Below are 21,402 nucleotides of genomic sequence, written 5' to 3' on the forward strand. Positions count from 1 at the left end.
TAACCAGACGGAATGAGAGGGTATAGATGGATGGATGAATGGATAATTGTTATTTTGTTCATTTAATTTTCATAAATTGGATAGAAATTAGCTTTTACAGTTGGATGCAAGTGGCCTGTTTTGGCCATGAAGAAATCAATAAAGTTTTTAAGCCTTGCTACAGTATATCTGTTGGAATGCAAATCTGGGCTTTTTATATAATTACATTGCAGCTTTGCCTGTATGTCTAAGATTTTTGTTTTAACTTCGGGTTGAACCTTTGCACCAGTCCTACATCTTTTTAGCTTTTTAGGGCTGCCCTGTATTTAGCTAAATCAATCTTTCTACAACCTTGATCAGTTTTTATCTGCAAAGCAAAATGCTACCAGCCCCATGTTTTCACATTGGAGATGGTTCATTCAGGGTGGTGTTTGGTGTTACCTCACACAAGGTGAAAAAGGTATTGAGGGACATAAACACCTTTGCCAGGCACTTTCCAGTCAAAGTATTGTTTAAGAGCTTCTCGGGGTTTGTTGGTTCAATCGTTTTTGCTAAGGATTATGGTAAATCTGAAATGCTTTTGTTTAAATTTACTTTGTTTTGTTTTTTATTCATTTATATAATTTAATTTATAGCAATTCTTTGTTTGTCCTTATTATTTGCCATTATGTGCTAACCTGACTCAACACACTATTACCTGTATTTGCTATTTAAAATGTCATTGTTGACCTAAGGTACCCAAAAATAGAAAACAATCATTCTCAGTATTGAAGGAAAGCACTGCCGTCTAAAGACAGACTGTGCTCTGCCATTTAACAACGTGGCACAAAAAGTCTCAGTGCTTCTTATTATTCTTTATATTAAGATCTGAGGGCAGGGGAGGACAAATAGAACATCTTAAATGACTTCCATAGAGATTTTATACAAAGTAAACAATTATTCTACTTTTAGAAAACGAATGGTTGTTGTTGACGCAAAGTTATAAGTAATGCAGCCACTGAGACTCTCAGAATTCTGACAGCACAAGAACTGCCACTGGTAGTCAATTTGATGGGTGACATTTTTCCCAACAGAACATATGAGTAGTGATGATGTTTTCAACTGAAATGGTTCTAGTGTAAGTTATAAACCCATTGTGAATATGTAAACCTTAAATAGGTCTAATATATATATATTTAAAGGCTGTATTGTATGCTATTATTGTTTGCGGTTAAATTGTGTTAAATATAAATCTGTTTTACTACACAGGTTCAAAGTTTGAAATTACAGTTTTATTTACAGAAATTGATTGATTACAACCAAACATTTCCCACACACCACCTTTTCACATATATGACAAACATCATATGAGCATTTTTTTGTGCTGCGCTGAAGCATTTACGGAGCACATGTGGTTGGCAAGCAACTGTTTTACCAGTTCAAGGGTAAAATCTATGCATGTGACAGCGATGTTCAAACAGCTCCCGAACAAAACCAACGCGTTTATAGCTGCTATGTCCAGGAGATCGTAAAATACAGCCACAAGCAACCTTTAGGTTGGACCTTTTACGGAATACTTTCTAATCATCTGATCCAACACTTCCATGCCAACCTGTGTGTGATTATAGTAGACCACAGGCTCTGGTCTGGCTTTTGGGCTGCTGAGTGTACCGGCTGAGGTGTGGTGCTATGCAAAACTTGAACAAAAGTTTCGCTATTGTCTGATGGGTCACTGATACGTTTGCGTTTTCCCGTGGGTTTTTGATTATCCTCTGGCTTGCTGTCAGAATTTGAGCTGCTTCCTACCAGCCAGTTGTCATCATCGGTCTCTCCCTCTTCGCCCAAATCACTATCATCAATATTTTCAAGCATTTCCAAAGCCTGTTTCGCTGTTACATTTTTTTCTGAAAGCCATTTTTCCTTATTAACTAAAGAGTTCTAGGTAGAATGTTGGTTGCTAGACAACGGTACCGAACGTCAATCAACCATGGGAGGAATTTACAATGCAACTCAAAATGACGGCTGTGGGAGATCAGGGTAAAATGAACCATATTTATTTTTATGTTATTAAAAAACTACGTGAAAATAAAGGAAATATAGTAACAGGAAGGGTCAGTTAACATGACCAACATATAATTAATGTAAATAAAGTTCTTTCCCTTTAAAATCTCAGAACCATCAAAATGATGTTCTTGGGAGTTCTTGCGTTAATATGGCACTACCCATGTCTCCCCCTCTATTTCATGGTCTTTCAGTTACTTTGTTCACCATAAACAGATTTTTTGTTACTTTGTTATCAATCAGGTAAAACTTCATCTGTCAGTAGACATGCTAACACTAAGTGATGCTCCCAACTGGACACACGGCTGCCACATTATCGTTGTCTGGGCAAGCACTATATTTAGGTCATTCTGCAAAGTTCCCCTAATCATATAGCGCAACGTCACTGGGATGCGCAGGGCCCAAGCAGGTCTGACCACCTGAGCAGGTCTGGTGCCCAAACTGGTAAAATGGTCCATAGATTTGTAAATGGTGGTGGCAGGACACACACAGCAAGAATGCATACTTGTTGAAAGAGGGGGAAAGATAGTGTGGGATCCTGTCACTATGCCTCTGAGTGATCATGAATCGTGGCTACCTGGCATGATAGATATCCCTTTGGCTGACTGGATAGTGTGCACGATTTTCAACGATGGGTCTGTGGGATTGAATCTTTACTTGACCCCCATTGCGTACCTTGCCACACTAACACAGAGCATTGCTTCAAATCGATCACTGCACTGCAGGGATCAGAGGGAAACTGAGATTCGCATATGTGATGCTAATTGGCTGAGAGGAGCAATATATGACACAGATTGGCTGAAAAGCTGCAATGTGGGCGGGTGTTCAGCATGCCTGGAACACAGACTGAGAGGAGGCTAAAGAAAAGCACCCTGTTACTGTGATTTGTTCATTATGTGCAGGAAAAAAATACTTTGTACATTGGTTAGAAGAAGCTCTAATCTAAAAAAAAAGCTCCACACGTCATTTCAACCCTGACTGACAGCTGGCTGCCCAGATTTTGCTCCTTACTTTTCTTAGCTAAGGATATTATCTTTTTAAGGGAGTTTGTGTATGTGTCTGTCTGTCGGTTGGTCTGTCTGTGTTTCTGTGTCCATCATCTGAAATGTTATGGACAGGTTTTTAATGACATTTTTATAAGAAGTGTCCTTAATGCCAATGAGCAATCCATTATATTTTGTGATCATCCATTTCATAATCTGGATCAATATTCTCTTGCAGCGCATCTTGACACATCTGAGAAGCTGAAGCAGCGCCTCATAAGCATGCTGCTCAGAAGCTTATGCTGCTGGAGTTGGAAAAATTGAACTTTTGCTGCTTGATGTGCCATATCAACCAATCAGAGAAGCTGATCTGAGAGCGGGCAGGTAGACAGACACAGCACCTCTGATGCAGATCGCTATGATCACTCTCATGAAACTGTTTATAAGTGCATAAATTAACTTAAAATGTCACAACCTGTTGTCAACAAATGTTCGCTTTTATTATTCCAGCCGTTTGGATTATGTACATGAAAAACCCCTTCCAGACGCCACGAACAGTAGCGGAAAACCCCCAAGAGGCAATTGGAACAGAGGCTGCTGTTGAAGGGGAATTCCAGTGACAGAGCAGCACTGGTGAACAGGAGGTTTTGTGCTGTTCTGACAGAAAATATTTGAAGGCAGAATCATAACCTTAATAAAAGGAATCCACAGATCAAGTTTTTTAAGTGTACTTTCTTACTTAAAAATAAAATAAAACTACTTTTTACCCACTGATAACAGCAAATATACCAGCTGTTCTCTGCCATGGAGGGCAGGAGCAGCAGAAGCATCTGTACACACTTTACTGGACGTGCTTCAGGAGCGTCAAAGATGAACTTGAGGTGTGTCAGACCTTAATATGTACAAGCATCCAAAATGAAGCAGCAGAAGCTTTTTTGCTGCTTCTGTTGTGTGCGTTCTGAACGTAGCATATGATCCATTCTTGTTACTCCATCATCAGAAAAGGCTTTAACGCCAGGGATTGCTTCACATGTATGAAGAATTTTTCCTTTGGTAATCAGATGCTACATACAGATAAGTAAATATACATACGAAACAAATACATTTAGAAATATATAGCTTGGAAAACAAATGCAAGATGTATTGCAATTTTATGAGAAATATTGTGTAACTTTTTACAGAGAAAGAATGATATGGCATTAAGAAACACAAAATAATACGAAATTAGATTAAATATTTTACATATGCTGTAGTGATGGAAAAACAGTGACCTGAATCACTAGAATAATTACTGAATCATAAAATTCTTAAACTGATGTGATACAAGATTTGTGTATACAGTAATTCAGTTAATGCAACTATAGTTTTGGATTTGAGGTTAGAAATTGCTTCTCGGTTCTCATAGTGTTCCATTTACTGAGCTTCAGTTGTATTTTTAATAGGCAATAAGCATGACTCTAGTAATATTAAGCGTGATGAACCTTTAGCAGACTTTTATGTTCCCCAACAGCTAAAACGACAAATAGATAATGGACAATCTTTCTATATTTTGAAGTTTTGGCAGCTAAGGGTCAGAAAAAATGAAGAAAAAACAAAAACTCCATGGTGACTTTTAGATTAGACACAGCATGTTATACTGCAATCTGCTCCTGGCTTTGGTGGCAGCGACAGCATGCCAGATGATTGGGCATAGTAGTGATAGAGAGGGATACAATGGACTCAGTGACAGCGAAGTCGAAGCAATCCCTTATTGTCTTTGGCAAGCTGATCTTCTTCAGATGCCACAGGATGTACATCCTCTGCTCTGCTTTCTTGGTGAAGGGGTGGTGTTTAGCTTGGATTTTGGTTGGTGGTGACTGGAGAGTTGAGGAAGAGGTGTGGGAGTGGGCACTCTTTTTTTAAGTTTTCATCTCTATGAGCATTTTCATAGAGATGAAAGTGGTGTCTGGTCTATTTTTTTCCAGCTTTTTATTTTTTTATTTTCTATTGTCATTACACTGTCACCAGTACAGAGCAACGAAATGAACCCTCTGCATTTAACCCATCCCCTTAGGGAGCAGTGAGCTGCCTTTGTGTGGTACTCGGGGAGCAGTGTGCGGTAAAGGGTCTTGTTCAGGGACCCAGAGTGGCAGTCAGTGGGAGTGGGGTTTGAACTCACATACTCTGGATCTCAAGTAAAATTCCCTAACCACTAGGCCACCGTGTAAGTCATCCCCAAACTTAAGGAGCTTGGCAAGCTGGTGGTTGGAGGTAAAACTCTATATGCACAGTAAAAAAAAGAGAGGGGAAAGAACTCAGAATTTAGGGGTAACAGTGGTAGTCTTGGAATCATAGTATTGTTTTACCAGCTTCATGTGCTGATGCTTGTTCCTCAGTAAGACTGTAACCCTTCTGCAGGTATAATCAGGCATGCTCTGTTTGGAGGGCTTGTCCTGCAGCAGGGCTTGGATGATGGTATTGAAAGCAGAGCAAAATTCTGGTCTATGTTCTTGGGGAGTATGATGGCTGCAACTACAGCCACCCAAATGTGGTAACATTCAATCACAACACACACTAAGTCAGCAAGTCTAATTTCATTTATATTGGGATTTCTTTACATTTAGGATTTAATTTACAAAATTTTTGTAAGGCATAACACTGTATTCTAGAATAAGTGCGCACATTTTAGTTTACACTGTTATGTTCTGCTTGATTTAATCTTTGTTTTTGAGTCACCTCAGTGCTGGCTGCTCCAGTCTTTCAGGAGAACAGAGGTGGAGAAGGGGTGGAGCCAGCCCATTGAAGCTGCAAATTGGTTTACACCACTTCTCGTCAGCAAGAGGGGGGGAATGGGATTTTCCTCTGTTAATTTCAGTTAGGTTTTTTTGTGTTTCCCCCTTTGTATCTTCTATGTGGCCTGATCAGCCAGTATTTAAGTTTTCCCTTTGTGTCATGTAGCAGGTCTGTTTGTTTCAGTAGGTCTTTTTGTTAGCCTGAGTTAAATTCTGTTACTTTGACCTCTTTTATGGGCCCAACTTTGTAATTTGTCCTTTATTGACCCCAGTTTTTTGTTTTGGGTTCAATAAAAAGAAGACTTTTTTGGATCTAAACCTGTGCCTGATCTTCCTTTGACCGCTCAGACCATCACAGGGAGTCAGGACTTGCAGGATGTAGTGGAGGGCCATGTATATTGCATCATTCACAGACCTGTTCGCTCTGTATGATAACTGCACCTGGTCCAGAAGTAGGTGCGTAATGGATTTAAGGTTGGTCACCACAAGTTTCTGAAAGGACTTTATTAGCACACAGGTCAGCACGACGTGTTTAAAATCAGTTAGTCCTCTGGTTTTTCGCTTCTTTGGAACAGGGATGATGATGAAGGCTTTGAAGCCATGTGATGTCTCCGGTGAGGTGTTAAAAACATCTGTTAACACCAGGGATGTAAATAATAATCGTTTTGCATCGATGCATCTATCCAACAGCCGACGATCCGATGCATCGATACATCCGCTATGTTTATGTTTTTCGTTTTTTTTTATTATATGTATTTTTTTCCTTCGGCCTATTTTTATCCATTTGCTCCTGGACGTAATTTTCCCTCCCGTGCTGCGGTGGCACTAAACTTATTTTGCCCTCCTACCTCGCTTCATGAATATACTCTTAAAGCAGTGTGTTGCAGCAAGCTTGACATAGACATGATTGATTTATGCTCAATATTGAAGCGTGGTCTGTGCTACACACTGTGGGTTTAGATACGGTCGAGGCGGAGAGGAAGTGGGGGCGAGTTTATTCCGACGACAGAGGGACATGAGGGCCAAAAAGAGCGGAGATTCAGGTAAAAAGGGTCCCAGTGTTCTCACGCTCCTCGCTCTTCTAGAAGGTCAAACTTCAGGAGTTGTTTTCTTCAATGTCGGTCATAAAAACCAAACGAGCAGGCCTCCTGTCTGCGGTCAGCTACAATTTGGGAGAGGTGCAGCGGAGCGTCTGTGGAGGGGGTGGGAACGTCTGGAGCCGAGGTATTGCATTGCACTCATTGCACTGATGTTGTGCAGTATTTTTTTATGCAAGGCCTTCAGAATCTATAATGCAGGGGTATTATTATTTTTCAGTGAATGAGGTTTTAATAGGCCTAAGTGGAGTGCAACTTTTCTACTTCTGTTATTTGCTGCTGTTTCTCAAAAGAAATGCATAACGATATTACAGCTTCATTGATTTATTTCAAATGTGAAACACTGTCTAGCCTGTAAGGAAAAAAGAAAAAAAATTTATTGAATCGTATCGTGTATTCTTGAGTATCGAAAATAATCGAATCGTTGGGTCAGAAAATCGATATTGAATCGAATCGCCATGAATGGTGTGATTTACACCCATAGGTAACACCAGAGACAGCCAATGAGCACAGTGCTTTAGGGTGGATGGGGAAACATGGTCTGGCCCAGCTGCTTTTCAGGGTTTCTGCCTTTTAAACAGTCTGTTGATATTATCTATGAAATGCAGAGAGTAGGAGAAGGGGTGGAGTGAAGTTGGAGTTGCCCTACTCTAGGGAGAGAGGAGGAAAAACAATGCTGTGGAGCGGAGGGTGAGTAGAGGAGACACAATGATCAGTTGGCTTGTGAAAAGACATTCAAACTGGCTTATCTTATTTGCAAAGCAAAGATACAAAGTCTGGGTGAGGTGTGGTTTGCGATCTAGGATGTCACAGCCTCTGTAAACTCTGTGCAATTCAGATTGTTTGTCACAGTCCTGAAAACGTCCCAGTATGTGCTTTCTAAAAAAAACTGGAGGTCAGCTACTGCTCTAGTAGGCCACTTCTTTAATGTTTTCACCACATGTTTACATTGTTTTCATATCAGCCTTTATATAGGAATGAGGTGGAGTAGGTTATGATGTAACCATAGTGACAAGCAACACAGGGGATGGCACTGCTTTCTGTGGTAGATGATGCAAAGTTTTTCCATCTCTGTTTGGACACTTTATAAACTGTATTTTGAGAGTCCTGGGTAGATTAATATCAATGTCAATTTTGAGTATGTTTTGCTTTGATTAAGTTTTAATTAAAGCTTTGCTTGTTCATCCATTGTGTTCTGAATGTGAAAAGACTCGTTCTCCGCTGCTTATTTCACACTCGGCCAGTTCTCAACACAGACATAGCCGGAAGCTTTCCAGTACTGTCAAAGTGTGGGACAGGATTAGCCCTTCCAGAGGACACGATAGATGTCTGGTAAAAAAAATATATATATTTTAAGATTTTAACCAGCAACCTTTAAAATCCTTATGCTTCAGTGACATTACTTAGGGTGTACATATTAGTTGGCAATGACTGCACAGCACTCCAGAAGATTTTAATATGACACTTTAAAAAGCCTGGTAAGAATTTTATGACTTTATGTTTTACAGAGTTGTAATTCATTGGAAATTGTTTCGCTGAAGGGCTGGATAGTAATGCAACTCAAAGCTATTTCAGCAGCTTGTCTCTGCATGAATACTTGTCTTTAGAGCAGCTTATTACCTTTCACTGCTGTATTATAGCCTAGGGATGGCAAAATGTTGAGTTTGCACTACTGTAAAACAGGTTTCAAGATTTTCATTTTCCTCAAACTCTAGTGAGTATTTTAGATCTCAAAAACATCTTTTGAAAAAAAAAGAAATACAAAAAAATCTGGTAAAATAACAATAAATATAACATTGTTTTTAAATATACAGAGAAAATATCAAATATAATTATTTTCTGCCACTGTTCAGCTTTTCTTCTCCAGGTTTTTTTTTTTTTGGGGCTGATTTAAAATTTAATTAAAAAAATACTAATCTGATCTAAACCTAAGCTTAGGGAACAAATCATAAAATATTTTGTTCTTCTTAAAACCCCAAACCACAAGGACTAAGAGACTGCTAAGATGATATTCATTAAATGTTTCAAATCTTTAATTCTCTAAATAAATTTAACGAATATTTAATGCTGTGATAAATGAGGACACTGAGTATAGGTATAAACAAACAGTTGGTGCATAAATACATGCTTCTCATTAGACTTCTAAATTTGCTCTACCAGCAACATTTGCTCTTCCTAATCAGTTTCATAATCCATCAAACATTAATTTGAGTGATGAATCCTTCGGTTTTTAGAGATGAATTTATCTTCCAGAGAAAAAACAAAACAAACACACTTCTGTGAAGCTCACTAAAAGTATTTGTCGCCTTTAAAAAGTTTTGCTTACTTTATTATTTCAATTTATCAGCAAAAATCCTATTATCCCAAAGATATCCTGTGTAAGTCCATAAAGATTTTTTATTTCAACACTGAAACAGCAAATATTAACTTATACAAAGTTTAAAAAGGTTTGTCACTCTTTCAGTTGTCTCCACAAGGAATTGAAAGGCCTCGTTCTGATTTCTACATTTTTGCTTCAAAAGAGGTTTGAAGTTATTGGTACAACCAGGAGGACCTATGCATGTGTGCATTTCTGAGCTTTACAAAGAAATTCACAAACATAAAGTGGAGGACGACATACAAAAACACAGTTAGTACTGAAAAAGTCTTATTTATGAGTTAAGATCTTTCAATTCACTGTTATACATATTTTTTACCATGCCATTTCTAAACATTAAGAGTAAATAAAGTATTATTTATTTTCCTTTATTTATAGTCCTTCCACTTCTCTGTGAGAGTGTTACAGTGGGAAGCAATCTCAGCAAGGTGCCCAGACTTCCCTCTCCTCAGAGACCTCCTCTAGCTCCTCTGAGGAAAGCCCGAGGCATTCCAGGGCCATCCGACAGATACGGTCCCCCCAGCATCCCCTGGGCCATCCCCTGTGCCTCCCCCTTGTGGGACATGCCTGGGGTTAGACCACATTCTGTGAACCATGATTTATTGTGAGTTGTGGGGAACTACATCTATTTGACCATTGGATTCTTTAGATTTACTTCTAAGTCCTGTGAAGTTAGGTTTAGGTGTTAGTCTTGTGACTTTAGGTTTGCATATGAATACTGTAAAGTTAGGCTTAGTAGACAGGAGACTAGTGAGGAGAATTCACCACAGAACAATTGTTTGAGACTTTTTTTACCAAATACATGTTCAAAGGGGCACATTTTGGCACCTTTGGCTCCCTATAGGCTACAATGTTTACATACTCTGTATAGTGCTGCCAGAGCTGAGCTGAAGAGAGGGGTCAAAGAGGCTAAAGCAGACCACAGACAACGGCTGGAGTCCCACCTGTCCAGTAAAAATACCCGTAAGGTGTGGCAGGGCATCCAGGAGATCACCAACTTCAGGGGCAGCGTCGTTCAAACTGAACAACAGGGCGCACAGCTGTCAGAGGAGCTAAACAGCTTCTTTGCTCGGTTTGGAGAATCCCAGCGGCCCTCCCCTGTCCCTAACCTGTCCCCTCCCCCACCCAGCGCTGACACCCCCCCACTCACTGTCCAGGAGCACAACGTCAGGAGGGTGCTCCTGGCAGTGAACCCCAGGAAGGCCGCAGGCCCCGACGGAGTCCCTGGCAAGGTGCTAAAAGCATGCGCGGGCGAGCTCGCCCCCACCTTCACCAGGCTCTTCAACCTGTCCTTGGCCCAAGCCACCGTTCCGTCCCGCCTGAAAACCTCCACCATCATCCCGGTGCCGAAGAAGTCTGCCATCACCAGCCTGAATGATTACCGCCCAGTGGCCCTCACTCCGGTAATCATGAAGTGCTTTGAGAAGCTGGTTCTTCAGCACATCAAGGACTGTCTCCCCCCACACCTGGATCCCCAACAGTTTGCATACCGGGCCAACCATTCCACAGAGGACGCCGTTGCCGTAGCTCTCCACTCTGCTGTGAACCACCTGGAGCAGCAGCAGAGCTACGTCCGGATGCTCTTTGTGGATTACAGCTCGGCCTTTAACACCATCCTCCCGGACAGACTCATCATCAAACTGGGCTCCCTTGGACTCCCCCCTCTCACATGTGCCTGGATTAACAACTTCCTGACCGACCGACCCCAGGCTGTGAGAGTTGGCCCACACCTCTCCTCCACCCGCACGCTGAGCATCGGCTCCCCACAGGGCTGTGTGCTGAGCCCCCTCCTCTTCTGCCTCTACACCCACGATTGCAGACCGATCCACAACCACAACCGGATCATCAAGTACGCCGACGATACCGCTGTGGTCGGTCTCATCTCCAGGGGCGACGAGGCTGCCTACAGAGAGGAGGTCCTGAAGCTGGCTGATTGGTGCTCAGAGAACAATCTGACTCTGAACACCAAGAAAACCAACGAGCTCATCATAGACTTCAGGAGGCACAGCCCTGAGCCAGCTCCCCTCTTCATCAACGGCGAGCAGGTGGAGAGGGTTCACAGCGTCAAATACCTCGGCGTCCACATCTCTGACCGCATCACCTGGTCAGAGAACATCACCACCATCATCAAGAAGGCCCGACAAAGGTTACACTTCCTGAGAATCCTCAGAAGGTATAACCTCAACTCTGATCTGCTGCTGGCCTTCTACCGCTCCTCCATCGAGAGCTTGCTGACCTACTGCATCATAGTATGGTTCGGCAGCTCCACCGCTGCCGACAGGGAGAGGCTGCAGAGGGTGATAAAGGCAGCGCAGAGGATTATCGGCCGCCCTCTCCCCTCCCTGGCAGACATTTACTCCACCCGGTGCCTCAGCAGAGCCAGGGCCATCTCCAAGGACAGCTCCCACCCTGGCTCCACCCTGTTTGACCTGTTGCCCTCTGGAAGGCGCTACAGGCAAATGAGGATCAGGACAAACAGACTCAAGAACAGTTTCTTCCCCCGAGCCATTGCCGCCCTCAACTCCGACCTGCACTGACGGACACTTTTCACCTGGTTTGCATTATTCCCCAAGCCATTGCCCCCCCTCAACTCCGACCTGCACTGTCGGTCACTTTACACCTGTTTTGCACTATCCCCCCCCCAATCTGTGCCAGTACTGTTTACATTTCCTTTTCACTGTTTACATTTCCTTTTCACTGTTTACATTTCCTTTTAATATATTTATATATATTTGTTGTAACTGTTTACATTTCCTTTTCCTTTTAATATATCTATATATTTTTTATATTTTTTTTTATTTTATTTTTATTTCACGGTAGCTGTTATGGAAGTCCCAAATCTCATTGTATCTGTCACAGAATATAATGACAATAAAGGCTTTTTGACTTTTTGACTTTTGACTTTGATCTTACAAATGCTCACTCTGCAAAAGACTGAAATAAACCAAACAAATCTTTCCAGCTTACTTACTTTCACCGTTGTATGTTAATACAATATACACTCACCGGCCACTTTATTAGGTACCCCATGCTAGTAACGGGTTGGACCCCCTTTTGCCTTCAGAACTGCCTCAATTCTTCGTGGCATAGATTCAACAAGGTGCTGGAAGCATTCCTCAGGGAGTTTGGTCCATATTGACATGATGGCATCACACAGTTGCCACAGATTTGTCGGCTGCACATCCATGATGCGAATCTCCCGTTCCACCACATCCCAAAGATGCTCTATTGGATTGAGATCTGGTGACTGTGGAGGCCATTTGAGTACAGTGAACTCATTGTCATGTTCAAGAAACCAGTCTGAGATGATTCCAGCTTTATGACATGGCACATTATCCTGCTGAAAGTAGCCATCAGAAGTTGGGTACATTGTGGTCATAAAGGGATGGACATGGTCAGCAACAATACTCAGGTAGGCTGTGGCGTTGCAACGATGCTCAATTGGTACCAAGGGGCCCAAAGAGTGCCAAGAAAATATTCCCCACACCATGACACCACCACCACCAGCCTGAACCGTTGATACAAGGCAGGATGGATCCATGCTTTCATGTTGTAGACGCCAAATTCTGACCCTACCATCCGAATGTCGCAGCAGAAATCGAGACTCATCAGACCAGGCAACGTTTTTCCAATCTTCTATTGTCCAATTTCGATAAGCTTGTGCAAATTGTAGCCTCAGTTTCCTGTTCTTAGCTGAAAGGAGTGGCACCCGGTGTGGTCTTATGCTGCTGTAGCCCATCTGCCTCAAAGTTCGACGTACTGTGCGTTCAGAGATGCTCTTCTGCCCACCTTGGTTGTAACGGCTGGTTATTTGAGTCACTGTTGCCCTTCTATCAGCTCGAACCAGTCTGGCCATTCTCCTCTGACCTCTGGCATCAACAAGGCATTTCCGCCCACAGAACTGCCACTCACTGGATGTTTTTTCTTTTTCGGACCATTCTCTGTAAACCCTAGAGATGGTTGTGCATGAAAATCCCAGTAGATCAGCAGTTTCTGAAATACTCAGACCAGCCCTTCTGGCACCAACAATCATGCCACATTCAAAGTCCCTCAAATCACCTTTCTTCCCCATACTGATGCTCAGTTTGAACTGCAGGAGATTGTCTTGACCATGTCTACATGCCTAAATGCAATGAGTTGCCGCCATGTGATTGGCTGCTTAGAAATTAAGTGTTAACGAGCAGTTGGACAGGGGTACCTAATAAAGTGGCCGGTGAGTGTATATATATACTTTCAGATATACTCAGATATTTTCCCAACCTGTTCCAAACTAACTTAGTATATCATACATGCAATATTGTAAAATCCATTCTTGTTGTAGTCAATTCTTCCATGGCTGAGAAACGTTTGCTGCTGAATACATACTTCCTATTGTGTGCTAACTAGTGGTTTTGTTAAGATTTCCAGCATCTCCTACAGCATTTAGTAACATAACTCTAGCTGAAAATCTGAGCTCAACACAGATTTAGAGTGTAATAGTCAAGGCAAGTTCATTGAGTTGCTGAATTTCGGGACCCATCAGTCTGCACAAAAAACAGATGCCTTGCCCAGAAAATAGATAAAAAAACAGCAATCTTTAAAACCACAAGTGAACAGTAACAATGTCTACATAAAAAATTATAAATGTATACATAATTGATTTAATTACTAATTAATTTAAATGTATCTATTGTCTGGATTGTCTCTGGATCTTAGATCACCTATGACTTTGGACCGGCTCTCGATTTCCATTCCCTATTTTCTCCCCTTGATCATTCTGCCTGTCTCTTCTCTCACGTTTCTGACCCTGTGCAATCCCCTGGACCAACGATTAACTATCAAATAAGGATTCCTCCAAACCAACCTGGATGGATTAAGGAGCCTTCTGATAAAACAGTGACATCACACACCAACTACCTTCTTCAGAAACTCTCTAAGTTTGTCCTCAAACTCTGAGAAGGTTCGTGAACCTGAATTTAACATAGGAAACGTTGCCCTCTCTTTCTGCTTTGTCACTCAACTGTCCAATCTTCTTCCAGAAGCTTTGGTTGTCATGGTCTTAGAGCTGATGTCTGGCTTAATAATGCATTTCGTTCACCTGTTAAATCTGCCCGGTTTCCAATCACTGCTCATCTGATCCGCCTGCTGCACCTCTATTTAAGGTGCTTCTCCCAGTCATAATGGCAGATTATTCTTGTTCTCTTTAGACAGTGGTGAGGGTGTTTTTAGAATTCCTTGGTGTTTCTGAATTCCTGATCCTGACCTTTCCTGCCTCTCAACCACTGAGCCTGCCTGTTCCTGTTCTGATCTGTTTGTCTGATCTGCCTTCAGACTCCTGCATGTTCTCTGGGGCTGTGGCATCTTGGACACTCTAGACGGCACCTGCCGCATCTGGTTGGCAGCCCACCGGCTGGGTCCTACCTCGTTCTCTGGGTATGGACTGAACTTGTAAACCAGAGTTTCCAGCCTTAGATGCCTTAGCCACTGCTACTCCGATCCGTGTTTTAAGTAAATGCTTTTTGAGCTATCCCACAGTCTGTCTGGCCTTAAATACTGGGTTCTCTGTTCTGTGTCATTTAATTGGCTGTCTACTCTGGCTAATCCCTACTGGCCGACGGCAGTTTTATATTCCAACAAACTGTTTAAATGTCTCTTGTTGTTATCTGTTTGGTTTCTGGGCATTCTGTTCTCTGGTCATTACAGATTCTAATCAACGAGTCACTGTACAAAACTTCATAGGCTGTGTAGGAAAAGGGTTTGAATGGAAAACTTAAAGGACTGTGGCCCTTAAGGAACATTGTTCACCATGGCTGCTTTATCAGAAATTAGATTAAAATGCTATTAATTAGATTCATTAATCACAAATCATAAATCACAAAATGTATTAGATTTTTTAATCACCTAAAAGCCCAGATTTTTATTCTATTCCATGAGGAGATCTTCTCCTAAGTCTGTCATGCATAAGGATTGTGAGCAACCTTATAGCATGTAGTGACAACAAGAGACCTCTATAGGTCCTTAAACATAGCTACATTGCTCCATAGCTCCTTCCTAACTGACATTACTATTTTGATAGCTTTAATTAAGGCGATCGAGGAGGCACTTCCACCCTGCCTTTAATGTCATTACTGCTTTGAGGTATTCGGATAGAGCCATTGGTTTCTAATCGATGTGACCACTGACTGAACATATAAGGATTTACTTAGCCTGGCTGATTAGCCTGATCTGGAGCAGGCTAGCTCAAATGAAATCACCAAAGTAACTTTTGTGGTACTGCTTTTGTGAAACCAAATTGAAGCTTATTTAAGCCAGAATATTCAGAAAATCCTAGCTTCTCCCCTTATCTCAGTGTTTTAGAAATTGCTTCTGAATGATCTGCCACCTGCTTCACCAAAATCACCGGGGGAAAAAATGTCTGAACTCAGAAAATAAAAAAAAATTCTGACTTTGTTGCAAAGGCACATAAAGCACTCATTGCACAGGCTGCAGTTGCTTCACCTGGAGTTTGCAGTCTGGAATCCTCACTGGTTTAAGCAGCAGCTGATATTAGCTTGTTTGTTTCAAACCCATCAATCATAGTCACCTCCTAATGACTTATTCATTAACTTCGCCAAAACACACATCCCAATGATGAGACTGGAAGGAGCATGTTTCAAGACACGCAGATGCCGGGTTTGCAATCAGCATTCTGTGGTATTAAAGCCACTATTAATCAGTTTTAGTCGAGCTGGAACACATCCCAGATGCATGGTCCTGGGAGCAAAAAAAAAAAACTAAGAAATGTGCTGCCTGTATTCATTCATCTGCTGGGTCTGTTGTGTAAAATAGGCAGGACAAGAAGAGATTTAAATGATTTTTCTCACAGCAGGAAAACCATGATATCAGCAAAATCTTTAGAACAATAAATGATGTATTTTAGAGATTAATATGAATTGCTTTATCTGTTGCATGGACTACTTAGATTAAACTATATTTCTTAAATTGCATGCTTACTAACAAATCAAAAAGAAAAATTCATTTAGAAAGTGAAATAGTATAGAAACAGATTCTTTCAAAACCTTTTATCACCTACACTATATATTCCGTCAAAAAGCTTTGTGTATTTTATTAGGATATGATGATGTAGACCTGCAGTATGTTGTGCATATGTGTTCATTCTGCATGAAGAGTAACGTGCACAGCATACTTACAGATTTTTACTAAATATTTTCTCAGTTTACTTACACTTTTTAATTATGCCCTACTTTGTGTTTGCATGTGTCGAAACCCAAATAAAATACTTTAAAACAACTAATTGTTTATTAGTATTCTAACATTTCAAGATTCAGCTTGATGTTAAGACATATTGTAGCAACATGTAAACATTGTAGCCTGGGGTATCATGAACTTCTTTCTTTATGAATAAGGTGTTTTTTCCCATATCAGATAGCTTTGGTGTTCTTTGGCCTTTATGCACCTTATACACAGTTAAAACATATAGAAGACACTATGCGCAAAATGTATTACTGGTACTGTCACTGAGAGCATCAAAGGGGAGTAATACATTTCAGGATGACCCAGACACTTTATTTTGAGATTTATCTATCAGTTTGAGAAAAGGAGAAAGCCTTTGGGTGCTTTAGTGTAACAACCGAAACATCTCCAACAAAAGAGTAGTAAAACAGAAAATAATGAATTTTTTAAAACATGCCAACACTGGAACCTGTCCATGAGTCCATTTAAAACCCTTAGAACATTTAGTTGCATAAGCACTCTCATACAAAGGCTAGTGGAACAGTGACTAAAAGCAGCAGCACAAAAGTGCTAAAAGCTTCTAGGTGGTTTATAAATGCAACCTGTGGCTGCCTGTGTGGACAGAAGGATGGATAATGTAATTTTTCTAGGCGTCAATATTTCTATCTATCATTCAAATACTAAAATATTCCTATTTAAAATAAATTTATATCTTTAAATAATTTACCAAAATGTCTTGAAGCATTCATACATTTACTTTTATTTCTAGGGATATTAATAAGATGTGACTGGAATCCACTGGCATTAGTATCTCTCCCAGTACTGTTACGGAAATATTTTCATATTGGCAATCAGAGGCTTAATCCACTGTTACATCCACTAAAAATCACTCCAGATGAAAGTGAAAGTTACACTCCTAAATTATCGTGTGATTGGCACCACAGGAAGCCTTTTATGTTTGTCCAGATTTGGCAAGTGAATCCTAATGTGATCAAAGGACATATTTGATTTAAAATGTAAGTCTGAGGTAGAAAGCGTGTATTTTGGATTTACAGCACGGAAGGGAAGAGAGTGTGTGTCCAGCTGCCAGGCGCAGCTGCTGGTCTCTGAAGTGATACCCCGCATGGCTGCTGTCTGCTGTGGCTGACTACAAAACATCTCCAGAGGTAGCCTTATCATTTAGCCAGTTACCAGCATTGTACATGAAGCTGTGCTAAATACTGGCATGTCCTTGAATAGTTCTGCTTTGCTACTGTTATTTGTCATACATTAAGAAGAACCTCCGGCTAAGAGTTTTCTTATATGACTCAGTCTATGCCAACAGGTGTGAAAGTACAATAACCCCCTACAGAACTGAATAAATATACAATGTGATGCTACAACCACAAAATTCACTATATTGTATTGGGATCTTTTTTTACATGCCAAGTAAAATATAGCATTTTTTAACTATACATACAGATGAGGTATGATTTTAAAATGTTAGAGAAGATTAGAAAACATGCCTAAGTTATTAAATTGCAGCAAAGTGGTGGTTCTGAAAATTATTTACTCTGAATCGCTATAACAACCACATGCCTCGATTTCAATTTTTGTTTTAACTTCTATCTCATGACTTTGTAGGTTTATAACTTTTTCAATGGCTACATTCAGGTTTATAATTTTAAAAAGCCGAAATAAGTTAAAGATGTATAAATATTTCTGCATGGCTCTGTATTTAGCCACCAGCAAAAAAAAAGGAAGGATTTATGAAATAGGGGGGATGATTTAAAATATTAAAAACACCAGTGAGGTAGAAATCACTCTGCATATTATTTTTCAAAAGATCTACTTCTGTTAATCTTGATTAGGAAAAAAAAAAAAAACACATTCACACTCTGTGAAAAATGAGTTGATCATCTCACATATTTCTAATCATATGTTTGGTTTTTAGACCCGTCATCATCTCGAGTGAGCACTGCCTCTCTCATTTAATCGGTTCTCGACTGTGCTGTGAAACATAGATGATCCAACAAGGAATCAATCATTACATAGTTATGGAGGTAATAGGTGAGCAAATATGTTTCCTGGTGGCTGTCCTTATTATTTGAGGGCTAGTGGGCCCCCAGGAGACCACATAGCCAGCTGGAATTGACGGGTTGTCACTTCAGAATGAACAAGTAATGAATTACTCCAGGACAAATGGAGCACCACCAGGGAGATGAGGAGGAATCCACTCAGAAAAAGAAACAGGAAGAGTGTGAGCATCCAGCATGAATTCTTTCTTTAGTACTATCCCAATAATGCTTAATTTGTAGGTTAAAATATTAAATTGTGAAGCAAGATTAAAGACCAAAGCATCAGGCATGAATTTTTTGATTTGGACAAAAACTATATAAATGTCTCTTTGATATTTAGCTATAAATTACAGAGTTAAACAGAAGGATGGTGACACAGCTTTTTCAGAGCTGCACTAAATTACATGATACACAACAGAGAATCTTTCCAATTATAAAGACCAACCCCGCCTCCTTTTTCTGGGTTCCTTTCTTGAAACCAGCTGATTTGTTATGACATTAGAGAAATGGTATTTCTATGGTGACAGTCAGTGCTAAGGGATATGATTACGCCGTGGTAATTATGATTGTTATTTCCAATCACAGCTGAATGGAGTCGGACTGTGTTATTTCACCAGTGCAGATAGCAGTAGAAGGACTGTACTGGGTGATTTTGGGGGGATGATTTGAGACACAAACATCCTGTTTGCAAAAACACCACAAATACGCTCTGTAGCTCTTAAGAGAAGCAGCAGACTTTTTAAATATTTTCTCTAAATTCATGTAGCGGTTACTGAAGCACTTGAAAAGGTTTAAAAACGTGAGTGAGGATGGAGAAGAGAGATTCTGATTATCCTGTGCCAGTATATTTTGCAAACAGACCCTGATTCAGCATCATTGATGAAGATTAGGTTGATCTGTTCTGAGTTTTCCCTATGCGTGTTCATCCAAAGCATGGGTTGTTTTGGTGGTGTGAATAAAACAGTTTTTTTTCAAGATTTTAAAAAGTTAAAGTTTCAATACCGCAACACGTTTTGAAAAACTGTTCTGTGCTTAAAAAATATTTTAGTAACATAAAACAGACTTCCAGAGTGGCAAGAAGTCCAGATCAAACGTAGTTTCCTAAGCTTATAGTTTAAAGTCTTGATTTATACTGAGTTGGTACTGGAACAAGTAGCAATAGTTTGAGATTCTTTGATATACTGTATGTTCTATATACATTTGGTTGCAAACTAATTTGTGTAAGTTTCAGTCACTGATGCTTAATCATGACCTGTTTAGCTTTTGTTTTGGAATGTTTCCATTTTTCCGTAATTTCATCAGTTTTTCCAAATGTTCTCAGATCTACTTCATAAAACTTCAGTCTAATTTTAAATACCATAGTTTAACCTATTTTACAATCAACTATTTACCAGTCACCTATTACGATCTACAGTTACCTCAACAAACACTCAAGGTCAATTTGGCTATTTATAAATACACCCTCTTGCAATTTGTCACTTTTATTTAGAGAATACTCTAATAAAACCACAGAGAACAAGTCTCTCTACTGAAACTGACACTTATAGCCTGGCCACTTAACTAGCTAATATGAACTTGGTTTCTATCTGACTCAGAAGTTGAGTAATTTCCTGGTCAGAAAGATCGACATAAAATTGCCTCTGCTGTCTGAATTATGAATTATGTCTACGATCAATGTTTTTGGCCAACATTGTGGGGTGGTCCACCATGTACAGGCCGCCAAGACAGAGCCAAACAAACCAAACACAAACACGCTCACACCTAAGGAGAATTTAGAGAAGCCAATTAGCCAACAGTCCTGTTTTTGGACTATAGGAGGAAGCCAGAGTACCTGGAGAGAACCAAAACATGCACAGGAAGAACATGCAAACTCTATGCAGAAAGACCCCGGGCCGGGAATCGACCCAAAACCTTCTTGCTGCAAGGCAGCAGTGCTACTCACTGTGTCACTAATGTCTAATACAACTAGATTTGAGTTCCAAACTCAACAAATTAAACAAAGGTGCTTTGTAGATAACACTAGCTAATATACAACTTTTTAAGCATAATATTACTTTTTAAGAATTATTAAAAATGTTTGGAGCTTCTTTTGCTTCAAATGAAAACTATTTTTTTTGTTATTTAGTAAGCAGATAATTAGGCAATTTTATCCAACTTTATAGGTGTCAGGACTCTGCTGCCTCTGCCTTCTCCACAGGTGTTCCTGGTTGACTGATTGGTGCTCGCACACCAGCAGGTTGTTTCTGCAGCACCGGGGTGCTCTATAAGAACTGCGTTCAGGCAGCGGAAGGACGCCTGAGTGTTACCGTAGTGGTATGCAAAAACGACCACGGTCTCTAGCCTTCTCAAGCTTTGTGTAACCTGTCTTACCTCTGTGTCTCCCAGGTGCCTCCCTCGTGTTCTGATTCCTCTCATGGTGGACTCCTCTGAGTGGTACCCCCGGTTCCTTCCGAGTCGGTTCCCCTCACTGGTCCCCCCACCCTCACGGACCTCCTTCAGGTTTCCCCCGCTGTTCTGGTTGCTTGGATCTCCCCGGTGCTGCTCGAACCCTCTCTGGCTTCAGCTCTCAGGTCACCTGGACGATCGCCTTCTTCTCCACCTGGCCAGCTTTGAGTCCAACCCGCCTTCTCCCCGGTTCGGCTCTCCCCGCTCTGAGGTAAGCGTTCGTCCAACTGAACATTCCTCTTTGCCCCGTCCCTGGTTAACCGCCCTTCTCATTCCCCTAGACGTTCCTTGGTTCCGGCTCCCTGTGCTGAGCTTCGGTCTGCGGTTGCAGAATCCCCTTTCGTTCTGTTTTTTTTCCAATAAAAACCCTCAAAGATCTGCCTGTTTCCGAGTGTGTTCAGCATGTGGGCCAAACACGTCAAGCCAAACATGACAGAAGAA

The 21,402-nt window shown here is 40.8% G+C and overlaps 1 protein-coding gene across 1 annotated transcript in view; it reads left to right on the forward strand.

Moving 5' to 3' along the window:
* Nucleotides 1-11,784, forward strand: part of LOC119782061 — a 29,402-nt gene extending 17,618 nt beyond the window's left edge. The window contains 2 exon segments of the mRNA XM_038282826.1: nucleotides 9,700-9,803; nucleotides 10,119-11,784. Of these exon segments, the coding sequence (XP_038138754.1) occupies nucleotides 9,700-9,803; nucleotides 10,119-11,784 (1,770 nt within the window).
* Nucleotides 11,785-21,402: the final 9,618 nt, after the last annotated feature.

This window comes from Cyprinodon tularosa, unplaced genomic scaffold (assembly GCF_016077235.1).
Source record: "Cyprinodon tularosa strain WSP-4 unplaced genomic scaffold, ASM1607723v1 ctg188, whole genome shotgun sequence".
NCBI classification, from domain to species: domain Eukaryota; kingdom Metazoa; phylum Chordata; class Actinopteri; order Cyprinodontiformes; family Cyprinodontidae; genus Cyprinodon; species Cyprinodon tularosa.